Genomic DNA, 14,861 nt, shown 5'->3' with positions numbered 1-14,861 from the left:
GGGCTGGTCTTATGCAGCACCTTTTATCTTGGGTTTGAGTCCTATTTTCTAGTTTCTTCTGCTCGTCACAAAAAGGACAGAACACTATGGCCAGAAGAAAACAGGCGACAACATGACAATGAAGCAGAATTTCAGAAAACCCAGCAGGGAAAACGGAGTGGCTGCACAGCAGGTCTTATACCAGCCTCAAGCAGACTTGCTGGATGTGCTGTTTCCTTTGAGGTCATCGCTATTTTATCAGCAGGTTGAAAAGAAGTTTTTATAACTCGCCTCAGGTCTGAAAGGCCTGACTCAGCTGATTCAAAATGCAAAGATCTCACCCTCAGAACTGGGTCCAATCACCTCTCTCGGCAAGTCCTGCCATCTGGGGGTGACATGGGTTACTGTGTAACTGTCCTGCTCATTTCTTGAAGGCCTTTGAGACTCAGAGAGAAGGTTGCCAAGCCTTCCTTATGAATTCAGTACTCCCTGAGAGGGTATAGTTCTTGGCTAAAATGGAATGTTTTTTACATTTTAATCTACTCCCTGTACTACTAGGAGCAGAATAATTACCTTAGCTACATTCTTTCTTTCTTACACATGCATACACGCACACACACCACAAACCTTTCAATGGATTTCACATCACCACTAGTGTAGATTATATAATACACACTGCGTAGACGGTGGCTGCAAAAACCTCCAAGGAAATTGCGTTGTATTGGAGACAGTGCTGTGGTGAAGATGACATCATTGGGAGACCTCTGGGTAATTTTCTGCAGCCCCATCCTAGAGGAGACCCAGAAGCTCAGTTTTCTCCTGGTCTGACAAACCCACATGTGTCATGAGCTGGTGATTATAGTTCACCTTTATTTTCATAATCATAAAGAATCATCTTTCACTCTACAAGATCTTATGAGAGTGGCATGAGACAGTCAAAGGAATCCTCATTGAATGTGAATTTTAGGGTTTAGTCACTAACAACAAAGATAACTGTAAAAAAGACAGGAAATCAAAATGTGGTTGTGTTTTCTAGTTTCTAAACCTTGCTCCCCAGCTCTGAAATTGCAAGAACAAGCCAAGGAAACTTCTACCGTAACCATCACCTGGACACTTCTCCAGGCGACAAGCATCACCACCGGCCTGGAACAGGAGGGGCTCCAGAGGGTCTTAGCTGGTAATGACAAGGCTCAGCACCGGGGTGTGGTGAACCACTGGATACGGCTGTCAGAGTAAGTTAGAGTTAGTAAAGCAGTCAGAACCCTTTCCTCCAGTGTACCAGGGTGGAGGGCGGGGTATGTGGCCACCAAGAACAAGTGACCAGGAGTTCCAGGCCTGGAGTTTCACTCAGGACCAATGTGCCTTTTGGTTTGAAAACAATTGCAAAATATTAATATTAAGTGTTGATATGTCTATAACAACCACCCTTGTAACTAATTTGGGGAAATATTTTAATTTTGAATGGATATGATACAAACACAGGTAGTAAAAATAAGTCGAATTCCATCAAACTGAAAAGCTTCTATATAGCAAAGAAAACCATTGACAAAGTAAAGAGCAATCTATCTCCAAACTGTGTATTAAATCTAAGACATATAGAGAATACAGACAATTCAATAGAGAAAGAGAGAGAATGAGGAAGGGAGGAAGAAGGGAAGCAAAGAACTTGAATGTGTGCATTTATTTTTTAAATGCAATGTTTATTAATTTTTTGAGAATTTCATACATGCATGCAATATACTTTGATACTACCCACCCCTATTCCTAACACAGATCCACTTCATCTCTTCAAACTTTATGTCCTCATTTTTTTAATCCTCACCAGTTCCAATTTGTGCTCACTATAGTCATTGGTGTGGGGCCATGTACTGGAGTATGGTCAACCTAACAGTGGTCACACCCTTAAAGAAAACTGACTCTTGGGCATGGAGCAATAGCTCAGTGATTTAAGAGTACTTCTTATTCTTCCAGAGGACCTGAGTTCAGTTTCTAGGAATAGCCAGAGCTATCCAAGTGGCTCATAATTGCCTGTAACTCCAGTTCCATGGCATCTAATGCCCTCTTCTGACCTCTGTGGGTACCTGTTTACACACACATATACACATACATGAAAAGAAAACTGACTCTCAAGCCAGGTGATGGTGGCACACTCCTTTAATACTAGCACTTGGGAGGCAGAGGCAGGTAGATCTCTGTGAGCTCGTGGCCAGCCTGGTCTACAGAGCTAGTTACAGGACAGCCAGGGCTACAAAGAAACCCTGTCTTAAAAAACCAAAAAAAAAGAAAAAAGGAAAAAGAAAAAGGAAAGAAGGGAGGGAGGGAGGGAGGGAGGGAGGGAGGGAGGGAGGAGAGGAGAGAGAGAGAGAGAGAGAGAGAGAGAGAGAGAGAGAGAGAAAGAAAGAAAGAAAGAAAGAAAGAAAGAAAGAAAGAAAGAAAGAAAGAAAGAAAGAAAGAAAGAAAGAAAGAAACCAAGCAAGCAAGCTGACTTTCCCTCCCCAGAAACCATCAACAACTCCTCAGCTAGTGTGGGAACTCATGAGTCCCTCTCTCTCCATCCCTAAATATGTATGTTTTTAAGGTTTATGTTTTTATCTAACATTTATGTGTTTATATCCGAGTATATATGTACACCACACGCATGCAGGTGCCTGAGCAGACTAGAAGAGAAACCTCAGGATCACCTGGGCAGGAGATCCAGGTGGTTGTAAGCCACCATGTGAGTGCTAGGAATTGAACTAGGGTCTGCTACAAGAACAGCAGCAAGTGCTGGTGACTGCTGCATCACATTAAAAAGAAGACACAAACAGTTTACAGGCATATGAAAAGGTACTGAGACTCACTAACCATAAAGAGTATGAAACAAGATGACTGTGGGTTGTCACCATATACCTGCTAGAGATGATGTGGTGGTTCAAATAAGAATGGTCCCCATAGGCTCATTTGTTTGAGTGTTTAGGGAGGGGCACTACTAGGAGGTGTGGCCTTGTTGGAGGAAGTGTGTCACTGGGGGTGGGCTTTAGGGGTTTCAAAGGCTCAGGCCAGGCCCAGCGTCTCTCTCCTTGCTGCCATGGATCCAGATGCACAACTTTTAACTTCTCCAGCACCACATCTCCCTGTGTGCCACCATGCTACCCACAATGACAACAGTACACTAAACCTCTAAACTGTAAGCAAACCCCAATTTAATAAGAGTTGCCATAGTCATGGTGTCTCTTCACAGCAATACACATGTGACTAAGATAGATGGCTATTATCAAAGAGGTGAGAATGTAGAGAAAAAGGAGCCTGGCACAGTGCTGGTGAGAATTTAAATCATACCGAAATTGTGCAAAGCGGGTAAGATGCCTTGAAAAATTAAAATTCACTTGCTGGATTATATGAAAGGAAATGACATCAACACATCAAAGAGATGCCTGACACCTGTGTCTTCTTCAATGCTGTTCACCACAGTTACAACCTGGAAGAACCAGATACCTGTCAGTGAATCCGTTTCTTAATGGTAATATAGACACAGCCGTAAAATGAGAAACTCCATCCTCTGCAGCAACATGGATGGAACTGAAGGGCTTCTGGTTCGATGGAATACAACAGACAGGGGAAGACGGACATTGCAGATCCTCCACCACACCAGAGCAGTGTAGAATCATGGTCCCTGGACAGGCAGAAAAGGCCCCATACCACCAAGACCAGAGGGTCAGTCCCAATGCCACACACTGCAGGGCAAGCACATTCTACACAATGTGCTATGAATTTTAAAATAGGTAGAGGAAAAGAAGTTGAAGGTTCTCAATACATAAAAACAATATTGATGGGGCTGGAGAGATGGTTCAGTGGTTAAGAACATATGTTGCTCTTGCAAGCAGCTCACAACTGCATGTAGTCCTAGTTCTAGAATATCCGACATCTTCATCCCCAAAAATATTGTACTCACATACACAAACTCCCATGCAGACGCATGTACATAATTAAAAATAAGAACTGAATATAGAACAATATGCAAGATCACAGAATTACTGATGACTCTAACTTGATCATATACCTCATGTACATGAATCAAGCTATCCCATCATACCCTGCAAATGCATATAAACACATACAAATAAAAATTGCAAATATAAGTACAAAACTATTTCCTTGGCATTAAAAATAAAAAAGGAAACTATATAACTACATATTTTATATACACACTTATATTTAAATGTACATAAAATGGGCCATGACCCCACTGTCTAATAAATATATAAGCCACACTCTATATTAATCATAGTTGCAACTGGATGTCTAGAGAAAGAAGGACTGACAAGCTGGTTTGGAAATACGTCACATCCTCATGTGGGAGAGAAAAGGCTGGGACGCCAGCACAATCTTGACCTACAACAAGCTACAAGAATGACAGTGTCAGAGACGGAGACTCATTAGTGAGCTATACAAGTGAGGCAACATGCTGTCTGCATACAGACATAAACAAAGAGCACTGCTTTAGTACTCGGCCGCCTCTTGACTGTTGGGCCAGCTGGACCCATGGGAAGAACCCTGACTTTGTTCTCTTCCCCACACCACGCATGGCCAAATGCAGATGCTGAAACAATAAAGCCTGGGGATACACAAACATTTCCCTAAGCAGGCCACAAAGAGACAACGGATCTCATCTGCACACTACCGTCTGGTGTCAAGTGGAGATGATGAGAACGAGAGCTTTGGTGAGCAAGAGATGGTCAGGTAAACTTAACACCCAGGGGAGCCAAAAGGAGCTAATAAGCAGAAGGACAAAACTCTGGTGCACAAAGCCACAGGACTACACACAGCACTGCTGGAAAGTCATGGGGACGTTTATGAAGGCATTTAGACTCCCCCAGAGGCAACTGGAGCCGGCAAAGCTTTTTGAACAGGTAATTTCACGGTCTGAACTAAATTTCAGGAGGGCAACTGAAAGAACTCTACAAGAGATGGCTGGAGAGAGAAGAAACTAGAATTAGGGTGAACTTAAAACAGGGCTTCAGAAATTAGAACATTTACACGCTGCAGCGTGACAGGAAGTATATATACAAAGCCACCTAACAAAAGAAAACCCTCCAGCAATGCCCAGTTCACTTGAATATTTGGGACAAAGCCACTTTATGCTAAAAGCAAGCGCTGATACTTTACAGCTATATGTGGTGTACACACGGCTGATGCAGTGAAGAGGAAAACAATAACTCCAGTGACAGTATAGCATCCTTTCAGAATCCTAAAGCTGCAGGCTCTGTCCTCTGAAAGCCGCTTCTATAAAATAACACTTACTTTTCACAACAGCATGTGAACTACCTGTAACAGCACTCAAAGTTACTTGCTCAAATGGTTGTGTCCTCTTTTCACTTTTTAACTATTTTTGTTGGAGTTTAAGATTTCCTTATATTGCTGATGATATATCTCAGTACAACTGTTGTATTTTAAAAACGGCAGGAAGGAATACCATACAACAGAGCCCACGTGGGAGGTTTATTGAGGGGGGGGGAGAGAAGGGGCAGAGACCGGCCCTAGGGATGAGAACCAAGGAAGAGAAAGAGACAGGAGGTGTGCAAGGCCCGCCTTTAAAAGGAAAGGTAGCGAGTGCACACAGGGGGTGCTCTTGGTGGCTGCAGCTGAGGACAGATCCTGTCTGGATCCTAAGGGCAGGTGAGTACAGATGCCTAAATGCTAACAACAATCACTTTAGATAACTGGCAAAAATCTATCATTCTAAACATATGCATCAGCAAACACCTAAGAAACAAGTGCTGATGTTCATCAAAAGATACAAAGAAAGCTGTGATGCAGCCCCAAAATGAAGCGACTCATATGTTGGTCCATTCATTTAAAAGAGACAGTTTCAGAGCCACACAGCAATTACCAATAGAGGCAAAATTCAAATTCAAGGTTGTGTGATACCTAAACTCATAATTATTTCACTATCTTGGGCTATGCTCACGGTCTCAGGAGTGAACACCCCATTCTCCTCAACTTGTAGAGTTCCTGTTACAAAGAATGAAGGTGCAGAGGGTAAGCTACTGAATGGCTCAGACTAAAAGAAGTATGGCCGGAGAGGGGATGGGGAGAGAGACAGGAAACACATTTCTATTACGGAAGAAAGAAGAGAACTCGGTCACCAAACTGACATGAGCATGTCAGGGAGAGGTGGCCTGGGCAAAAAGCCAAGAATGGTACAGCGGCAGGCAAGGGTTGAAGGCTGAGGCAGGTGCAGTAAGCCAAAGTGGGGTCCTGGGGGGCAGATGGGTAGAGAAACATGATGCTCAGGAGAGAAATGGGGGTGATAAGACCTTTGGAGGCATCGGTGCATTTGCATATCAGATTTACTGACGAGAGAACATTTAATACAATGTAATTTATGGACCCTCCTGACAATTAATATTCACTCACAGGAAGGTCTCTGTGGGTACCTGAAATTAATTTTGAAGTCATTAAAGGAGACAGAAGGTTACTCTCAATGAAAAATCCTGTGGCGAAGGTATCACCTCCCCTATTAAGTATCCGAGAGTAATTGCATAAAAGAAAACCCCATTGCTGCTAAAGGTGAGCAGATTAATGGGTTTCAGGTTGCTATCTTACTGTTTGGTAAAATCCTAGAATGTACTGGAGTTCAGAGGCACGAGGTGAAGGATGCAGTTTGTTACCTCCATATGCCCAGTGTTTATAGTGGTTAACTTTGCTGCAGATGGCATTTTATTTCAATATAAAAATAACAGAACATGTAAGGTGCAACTAAAGGTCACAGAGACGATGTTAGATTAAAAATTATACTTTATAACAGCCAAGATATGAACCAATGTAGGTGTCCAACAACAGAGGACTAAATAAAGAGAATGTGACATTGGCAAAAGTGGAGATGTCCCTATTAAGTGACTTAAGTCAGTCTCAGAAAAGCAAAATCACGTGTTTTCTCTCAGGTGGTTCTTAGGTTTTATGCAGATACATGATATCATTGATGTGTATCTGGCAATGGAAGGAGAAACCAAGAAGACCAACTGGGAGAAGTGTTTAAAGAGAGGGGATGGGTGGGCTGGGGGAAGGGGAGGGGGTAGGAGGGGGGAGAACAAGGGAATCCGTGGCTGATATGTAGAACTGAATGGTATTATAAAACAAAATAAAAGGAAAAAAAAAGAGGGGGGGGGGATGCCTCCGAGCGCCCTGTGCAACCCAATCACACACAGTAGGCATGCACGACGAAAATTGTCACACAGAAAGTAAATCACAGGTTGAAATGGATGTTGGTGGGTGTGGCTGCCACACAGAGCACTTTCAATTCTAATCAGTGCAACAATCAAGAGGAAAAAGTTGCCTAAGCCATAGGCACAAACTACCATCACCTGAGGACAGTCTGCACAACTGCAGAACCCAGAGACAACAAAATCATGACCTGATAAAATTACTATGAGAAAATTTCCCATGGCAAATCATGAGTCTAGAGTTAACCTTCTGCGCTGGTGTGCAGGAGAGACCAGAGGGCCACACACCACATCCATGAGGCACGATACACATGCAGGAAACTACCTCAGTGTGTGCTAGTGCGAAGCATAAAGAACGAATGGAGGACAGAGCAGGCTCCTGGTGGGCGATCCCTACAGTGAAGGGATCACTTTCCCACAGTATGTCTACCCGGAATGGAACCCAAACAGAAACCCAAAAGGATGATTCTCTAGAATGTAACAAACAGTCTTGGCAGGTAGTGGGGAAGACATCTTCCTTCCACAGCAGCAACAGTGGAGGCACACAGCGGGTGTGGGGTGTCACGTCACAGCGGGTGTGGGGTGTCACGTCACAGCGGGTGTGGGGTGTCACGTCACAGTGAGGTGTCACGTCACAGTGGGGTATGGGGTGTCACGTCACAGTGGGGTGTGGGGTGTCACGTCACAGTGGGGTGTGGGGTGTCACGTCACAGCGGGTGTGGGGTGTCACGTCACAGTGTGGTGTGGGTGTCACGTCACAGTGTGGTGTGGGTGTCACGTCACAGTGTGGTGTGGGGGTGTTACGTGGTAAGATACTTAAAACTGCACTAGCACAGTTTCCATATGCAGTGGGGTGACAGAGAATCCAACCCACACAAAATATCCAAAACCACTGCAGAAAACACAGACTAAGATATGACCTGATCCGATGACGTACACCTGTACTCCCAGCATGTGGCAGACTAAGGCAGGAAGGTCACAAGTTCCAGGCCAGCCTACACTGTAAAGTGAGACCTCGTTGTCTCCAGACAGTGAAGTAAAAATAGAGCTGTAAATGGAAGAAGCAAAACCAATTCGCCCAATTGATCAAAGCAGTACAAACAAAACTGCATGCCCTTAACCAGCACTCAAGGCAGAAGCAGCAAAGCCCTGGGTTCCAGGCCAGCCTGGTCAGCCAGGGCTGCATAGTGAGACCCTGTCTCAAACACAGAACAAGCAAGCCAACACCTATAGAACACCACTTTCTCTTTTTAACTTTCCAAGCTGACTTTTGCATTCTAATACTAATGTCTCATGTTGGTGCCCATAAGAAAGCAAAACCGAGAGCCTGCTGTTGGTGAGACTGACAGACTCACGTCCCCTAACGTAGGCAAAGGGACAGATAAGCTTTCAAAGGCTCAGTTGCCGTGTGCCGTCTCACACTGCATAACGCGAAATCATTTGAAACAACCTAACACATGTGACAGGGGGAAGGGCAGGAGGGCGAAATAATTATGAAGACGACTTTAAATTCAGTTGAAAAAGTTATAAAACAATCTTACAAAAAAGGTTTCACTTTTGAATTGATACAAACAGATAAAACTGTGCATGTGGCTAACAGAGTGTGTCCAAAATGGTAACTGTATGGTAGACAAAACTTGGTTACTTCCATACATTTCTTACATAACTGTACAAACTAACAAATATCATCTTTCAAAAGAACCTTATCATGTCAGCAGAACATGACAGATAATGCTAGTGTTTCAGGTATTTCCTGAAGACCCTTGAGTCCATAACCAGTCCCTGTCTTAACTCACATACAGCATCCTGGTATCGATTAAGACAGTATTCACTGTAGTTGCTAAGCAGCGTTTTCACATTTCAGTGTCCTAAACACCTCAGGGGAGAAACTGCAGTGCACATGCTCACTCTGAGTCCCACCTGTGACAGGAGTTCCTGGAGGAGACTGCAGGTCTAAGAATCCCAGAAGACTAGACTGTAGTGGTATTTGCCCAGCCCATGACCTTGGGCTATATGGCCCAAAGGAGGCGGTGCTTCCTACCATTGTACAGGAGAAGAGTCACATGCCCTTGCTCCCTGCTCCTGCCTGTAGGGTGGATTTGCTCCAGGTCAGATCAGAGGACGACTTCTGCTGCCTACTCCATTCTTGTAATCGTGAGTGTATTTCCTCAGTTTATGTCTTAATAAATTCTGTTACCCATTTAATAGACTCATGTGGATTGATCATAATACTGGACTATTGGAACTTTGAACCTAAACAAAACATACACTGGTTCCCTTGAGACACTTTGCCTGTTCCTCTAAGTTCTGACCATAGTTAACTCCAGGCTTATCACTTGGCAGTTTTCAATGACATAGAAATAAAGATTTTTAGTTTATCACAATAAGGTAAACAGCAGTACTAAGGAAAAAGATCTTAAAGATTTAGAGTGGGCTGGGAAGATGGCTGAGCATTAGAATGCTTGTCTAGCATGCACAAGGCACGAGGTTCCCTCCCCAGCATCATGAAAAGAGGAGCACACGCTAAGTGGGATGCTGTGCTCATGGGGCATGGTTCACAGCAGCCATGATACGGGAACACGTAAGTGTCAAAACATTAACATCGGGGCACCACAGCATGTGTGAATGCGAAGGACATTATGTTAAGTGAAATAGACCACACAGAAAAACACTACATGATCTCACTCAGACATGGAACCTGGAAGTCAAACTCACAGAGGCACAGAGATGCTGGCTCTCCTTGTCAACTCAACAGGCTTCTCTCTCAGAAGTAAAAACCCACTGAAGAAACAAAATCAATGAGCGACACTCATAACACTAGATCACAAGTAAAGCTTGTGTGAGCTAGTGTGTCACAGATACAACTCTGCCATTTTGCCTGTGTGTTTCAGAGCACACTTGAAGAGAATCAGAACAGTGCACCCGAGCATGCTGTTTGCTCCTGAGGTCAGGGGCACTGTGCAATAGACATTTAATACCTAATCATGCATGAGAGAGCCAATGATGATCAAGCAAGGGCTCTATGTGTCTGAAAATGTAGTTTGGTTTACAGGTGAGTTTCCTACCTCCCGATCCTTCAGCTTCATGGCAAGGACCAACTGATGCCTGTGGTTTGTGAGAGCCTCTCGATAATTTCCTTTGGAGAAGAACGCAGAGCCTAGATTTCCGTGAGCTCGGCATTCTCCTGTGTGGTCACCTGATTTGGATAAGGAGGGAAATTCTCTAAGTTACAGCATTATTTATAACATACATAGTTCTCTTCAAAGCCACAAAGTTTCTAGCCAGGACTTGCTACTTTCCTACTTTCTTTTAGACTCTATATGGGGAGATGAGATTCTAGAACTCAACTCTCTAGACACTGTTATTCTTGTAACACACACATAGGGTGGGGGCAGTGCAGACCTTGACACAAACCAGCTGCTGCTGCTGCTGCTGGGAGTCTCCTCCTCACTCTACAGATGACCTTTGGTTCTGAGCAATTATCAGCTTGCTGGTTCAGCCATTTGACTCCAGGCCTCCAATCATACATCACTTCTCTATGAGTATCTGATGGCAGACCCCCACGGCCCTCCTTCCTGCAACCTGAGAGTCCCTGAAAAATCACTACCATGATGGCCACAGTCACAGGTCATGCCTTTCCTTCTTCCTTGCATGGAGAGGCAGGAGGCTCACAAGATAAAGGCTGGCCTGGGCTCCACAATGAGACCCTGTCTCTAAAGCAGCAAGAAACAGAGCCGCAAAGTCCCCCCAGTTAGTAAATGTCAGAGCCATTGCAGTCATATGGCTCCACAAGGGAAGTGCTTAACCTCTGTGACTGGCCTGGGACTCACTGAGATCCACCTGCTTCAGCCTCTCAGTGTGGTCCACCCCACCCAGCCTGCACTGTGACCTTTGACAAACCTTGATACATTCTCAGGGAGGACAAAATTAAAATGAAGATGAGTCATCCGGAGAACCAGCCCTTGGGGCATTAAAACTGAACATGAAAACCCTGAGGAAGGTTATGAATGTGCTAATCACCCTGGTAGGTCTTCTGGGAGCCTCGGACCCTTGTTGTATGAAGATCCTCAAGACCTGAGGACTCTAAAATCAAGTGTCCTGTCAGAATCAGGGCAGGCAGCTGACATGCAGAGGAGATGCATACCTAAGGTCTTGGCCACATCCAAGTCTTGTTGCATGTACCCAGTGCTCTTCTCTGTGTTCCCAAGAGACCAGTGCGCACTGCTCAAGGCGGAGAAGACAGAGCCTCTCAGTTTGAGGCTGCAAGTGCCAATCTTCAGAGCAGCCTCTAAGACAACCACAGAGGCCCCGTGGTGGCCAGCTGTCAGGAGTTCCTGCCCCACCACAGACACGACCACAAAGGGACTCTTGTCCAGTTTCATTTTCTGAAGCTGCTGGTAAGTGGGCTCCAGGGTGTCTGCAGAAAAAGAAAACACGAGAATGAAGATTGACAGACACAGCAATCTCTTCACTGTGCTCGAGAAACGTGTCTGTGGCCTGGTTCAAGCCCAAACTCTTCAACTTGAAGCTAGCACCACCCGACGGCCCACACGTCCTGCAGCTAGTCTCCTCACCACCCCGCAGCTCCCTTCTCCTGCGGGCGTGGCCACGTTCTCCCTCTTTTCTGCCTTTCATTGCTCAGGATACAACACAGTCCCTGAATGTGGCTATGAGAACATGACAAGCCACCCTTCCAGCCGCCCTCCACTGGGCACCATCCTCAGCCCACCAGTCTTCACTGACTCTTGTTTCTAAATTCTCTTTATTTTATGGCTTGTATTACACAGTTTAGCTAACAGTTATTTTCAAGTTGTTCCACATTGCCCAGTAAAATTATTTTTCAGGATAAACTGTTGAATACTGTGAATGAGAATTCCTTGAAAGAAGCTGCAAAAAAATCAATCACTGCTAATTGATTGATTAAAACTGTGGTGGTGTAGAGAGGTTCAGAGCCTCATTGCAATTTATCCTGGACAATCTTTAGCCTAATAAACTGCCATTCCCTGCCCCGCCCACTTTGTGTCAGAACAAACACCTGTTACTAACAGATAAAGCTGGACTTAACATTTTGATAAACAGATTTTAAAACAACAACAACAACAAAAGAAACCTTTTGGAATGTATTAACAAAACTGTATATTTTTGACCAACCAAAGATCTGAGGACAGTGTCAGGCAACATCTAAGGCCTATGACAGAGTTATCCAAACCCCGTTCACTGCTATGACCTGCCTGCCTGGCGCAGCACCAGTGAATTTCAAATATGCTGTGATTTATGATTTTCTTTGTTCCGTCACCATAAGAAGTTTATGACAATGCTACCTTGTTGGAATGCGGGATTTGGGGTAATCTAAATCTGTGTTCCTAGGCCAGGGTCACTAATATTTGGCTCCAGAATAAACTCTCTCTTATCCTCTTGGTGGTGAGAGATGTGTTTTTTGTGTCATAGCTTCTCCTAGGAGATGCAATAAAGGAAATGGGATCCACAGAACACCAACCATTCTCAAGGGCTACATCTTACACTAGTTCACAAACACACAACACACTAGCAAACAAAGCCATAAGGAAACCATCTCCTGCACCCGGGTGAGCTATCAGGTGGTAAACGAATGTCAGCCTCATTTTATGTTCAAATGGCAACAGTCAGCTTAGAGGTCAGTGAGGTTAGAGGTCAGTGAGGTTAGAGGTCAGTGAGCCATGTGGGATTAGTTCCATGGGGGGGGGGGTGCAGATGACAAGCTCCTGTCCCCTTCTCTCTTTTCTCTAAAGATGGTAAGAGTTAGAACCATGTGTTCCCGAAACCTCCTTCACATCAATGGTTCCGATAATCCACACATCAAGCCTGTGGCAAGGCTGGTCTCTTTAAATCTCTAGCCTCCTGGCCAATGCGCTATATTAACACGAAATCTCTGCAATTTATGACTTTTCAGTTCTCAGCTAAGGAGCTCTTGCCTCAGTCAACATCACCAGGGAAACCTTGGAGCTGGCTGGTGCCTAAAGCATTTTCCTCTTCAATCAGATCACTAAGCAGAGAACAAAGAACATTTTTACTCCTGTCAAGATCAAGCAGCAGAACACTCGTAAGCACTGGCTAGCCAACAGGGCTAAACACAGCCGGGAAAGAGCAGGAACTGTGAACATAGAAGAGGGGCTGCCACAGAAAGCTGGGAGCAGGGTTCCTGTGGCCCCTGCTGCGGGCTGGCAACAGTGGCCTTCAGCAGCAGCACTCCACCTCCAATTAGCAAAACTAGAAACAACAGACACCATCATTCTAGAAACAAAGAATCTGGGCATGTATCTACTCATCTAAGGTCAGTCAGACAGGGTTAGAGGCAATGCAAGGGGCCACGCAGGACTCCAGGCCACCGGGTCACTACAGCAGGAAGTCTTAGCGGCGAGCTACAGAGACCTTACCCAGTTATGCCGTGGAAGGAGGAGATGCAGCCTCTGGCCCAAAGCAGAGCCCTGCCACTGAGCACAGCCCTCAAAAAAGGAATGTTGCCACCCACCACAGTGACAAAGTCTACGCACCCCTCTCTTCATTGAACCTGTAGTTTCAGATGCCAAGGATGGTGGGAAAATTGGGATTGGATGTTTCAGCTTTTATAGTGGGAGGCAGGAAGCAGGTATGCAGAATGGGAATTCCTGACATACACGGAAAGTGTTCTGTTGCTCGTCCTGAAGTGACTGACGAAGGCACAGGCCCATGCTTTAGAATGAGACTGTCTTTCCCATAGCAACTGGAGAGCCCCTGAAACAGCCACAGAAAGAGGAGAAAGCACTATAACAGTTAGAAAACTAAGGTTAGGTGCTGCCTAGAAACTCCCAAAAAGGAAAAAAAAACCTTTACTTCGGCAAGTTTTTTGGTAGAGGAGAATGAAATTAAGAAAAATTGTAAGTAAAAAAAGAAAGAAAATTCCCACTCAAAGTGTATAGAAAAAGAATATAAGTACATTAAAACCCAAATGACACTGCAAAGATAAACATAAAGCGAATGTGAAAGTGATGTTTCAGGGTGGTCAAAAGCTTCATGGGAATGGAACTTGACTCTTAAACAAAGGACAGCATTTAAACCAGTCACTGCTTTTATTCTGAGTGGGAGGCATTTTAGGGGGAAGTACTGACTTACATAGGGAGCCAGTAAGAGACAGACAAATCTCTTCAAGAAAGACAGATTTCCAACACGCCAGTTTGAGCTGATCAGGCAGTATATGAAACAGCAGAAGCTGATGTGGCATAATGGGAAAAACAGTGAGCGATGGCTGAAAGAACATGCCTGTCCTTCAAAACTACTAACCTCAGCCCCCCCCCCCCCGCCCACTGCCAAGTACATAGGCTATGTGCATATGTGTACATGGACACCTATGTATATGTGGATATCTCTGCCTATGGGTACAGCAATATACACAGTGAACCCATTTCACTGTATGTGATTTCCTTTTTTATGTTATGTTTCTCTGCTTGAGCTGAGATTCCATCTCAGAGGTCACTAATCAGAACCTCTAGTCAGCAGTTAGGTTTGGGAGCATGAGTTGGGGTTTTGATCTGCTGCCCAAGCTGGTCTCAAACTCCTGGCCTTGAGCCGTCCTCTCATCTTAGCCTCCCAAGTAGCCAGGACCACAGGACCACGTCACTGTATCCAGCCAACTGTGTTTGCTTTTGATGAAAAAGATGCTAAGAC

At 44.7% G+C, this 14,861-nt stretch overlaps 1 protein-coding gene across 3 annotated transcripts in view; it reads right to left on the bottom strand.

Moving 5' to 3' along the window:
- Positions 1 to 14,861, bottom strand: part of Ttc28 (tetratricopeptide repeat domain 28) — a 433,645-nt gene that overhangs the window by 194,440 nt on the left and 224,344 nt on the right. For all 3 annotated transcript variants that reach the window (XM_028860613.1, XM_028860614.1, XM_028860615.2), the window contains 2 exons: positions 11,326 to 11,598; positions 10,247 to 10,377 (listed from right to left, as the gene is read on the bottom strand). In XM_028860613.1, the coding sequence (XP_028716446.1) occupies positions 10,247 to 10,377; positions 11,326 to 11,598 (404 nt within the window). The remainder of the gene's footprint in view (positions 1 to 10,246; positions 10,378 to 11,325; positions 11,599 to 14,861) is intronic.

The sequence above is a fragment of the Peromyscus leucopus genome, chromosome 23, assembly GCF_004664715.2.
Source record: "Peromyscus leucopus breed LL Stock chromosome 23, UCI_PerLeu_2.1, whole genome shotgun sequence".
NCBI classification, from domain to species: Eukaryota; Metazoa; Chordata; class Mammalia; order Rodentia; family Cricetidae; genus Peromyscus; species Peromyscus leucopus.
Note: the sequence above shows the minus strand (reverse complement) of the source record. Positions and strands in the feature narration are given on the sequence as shown.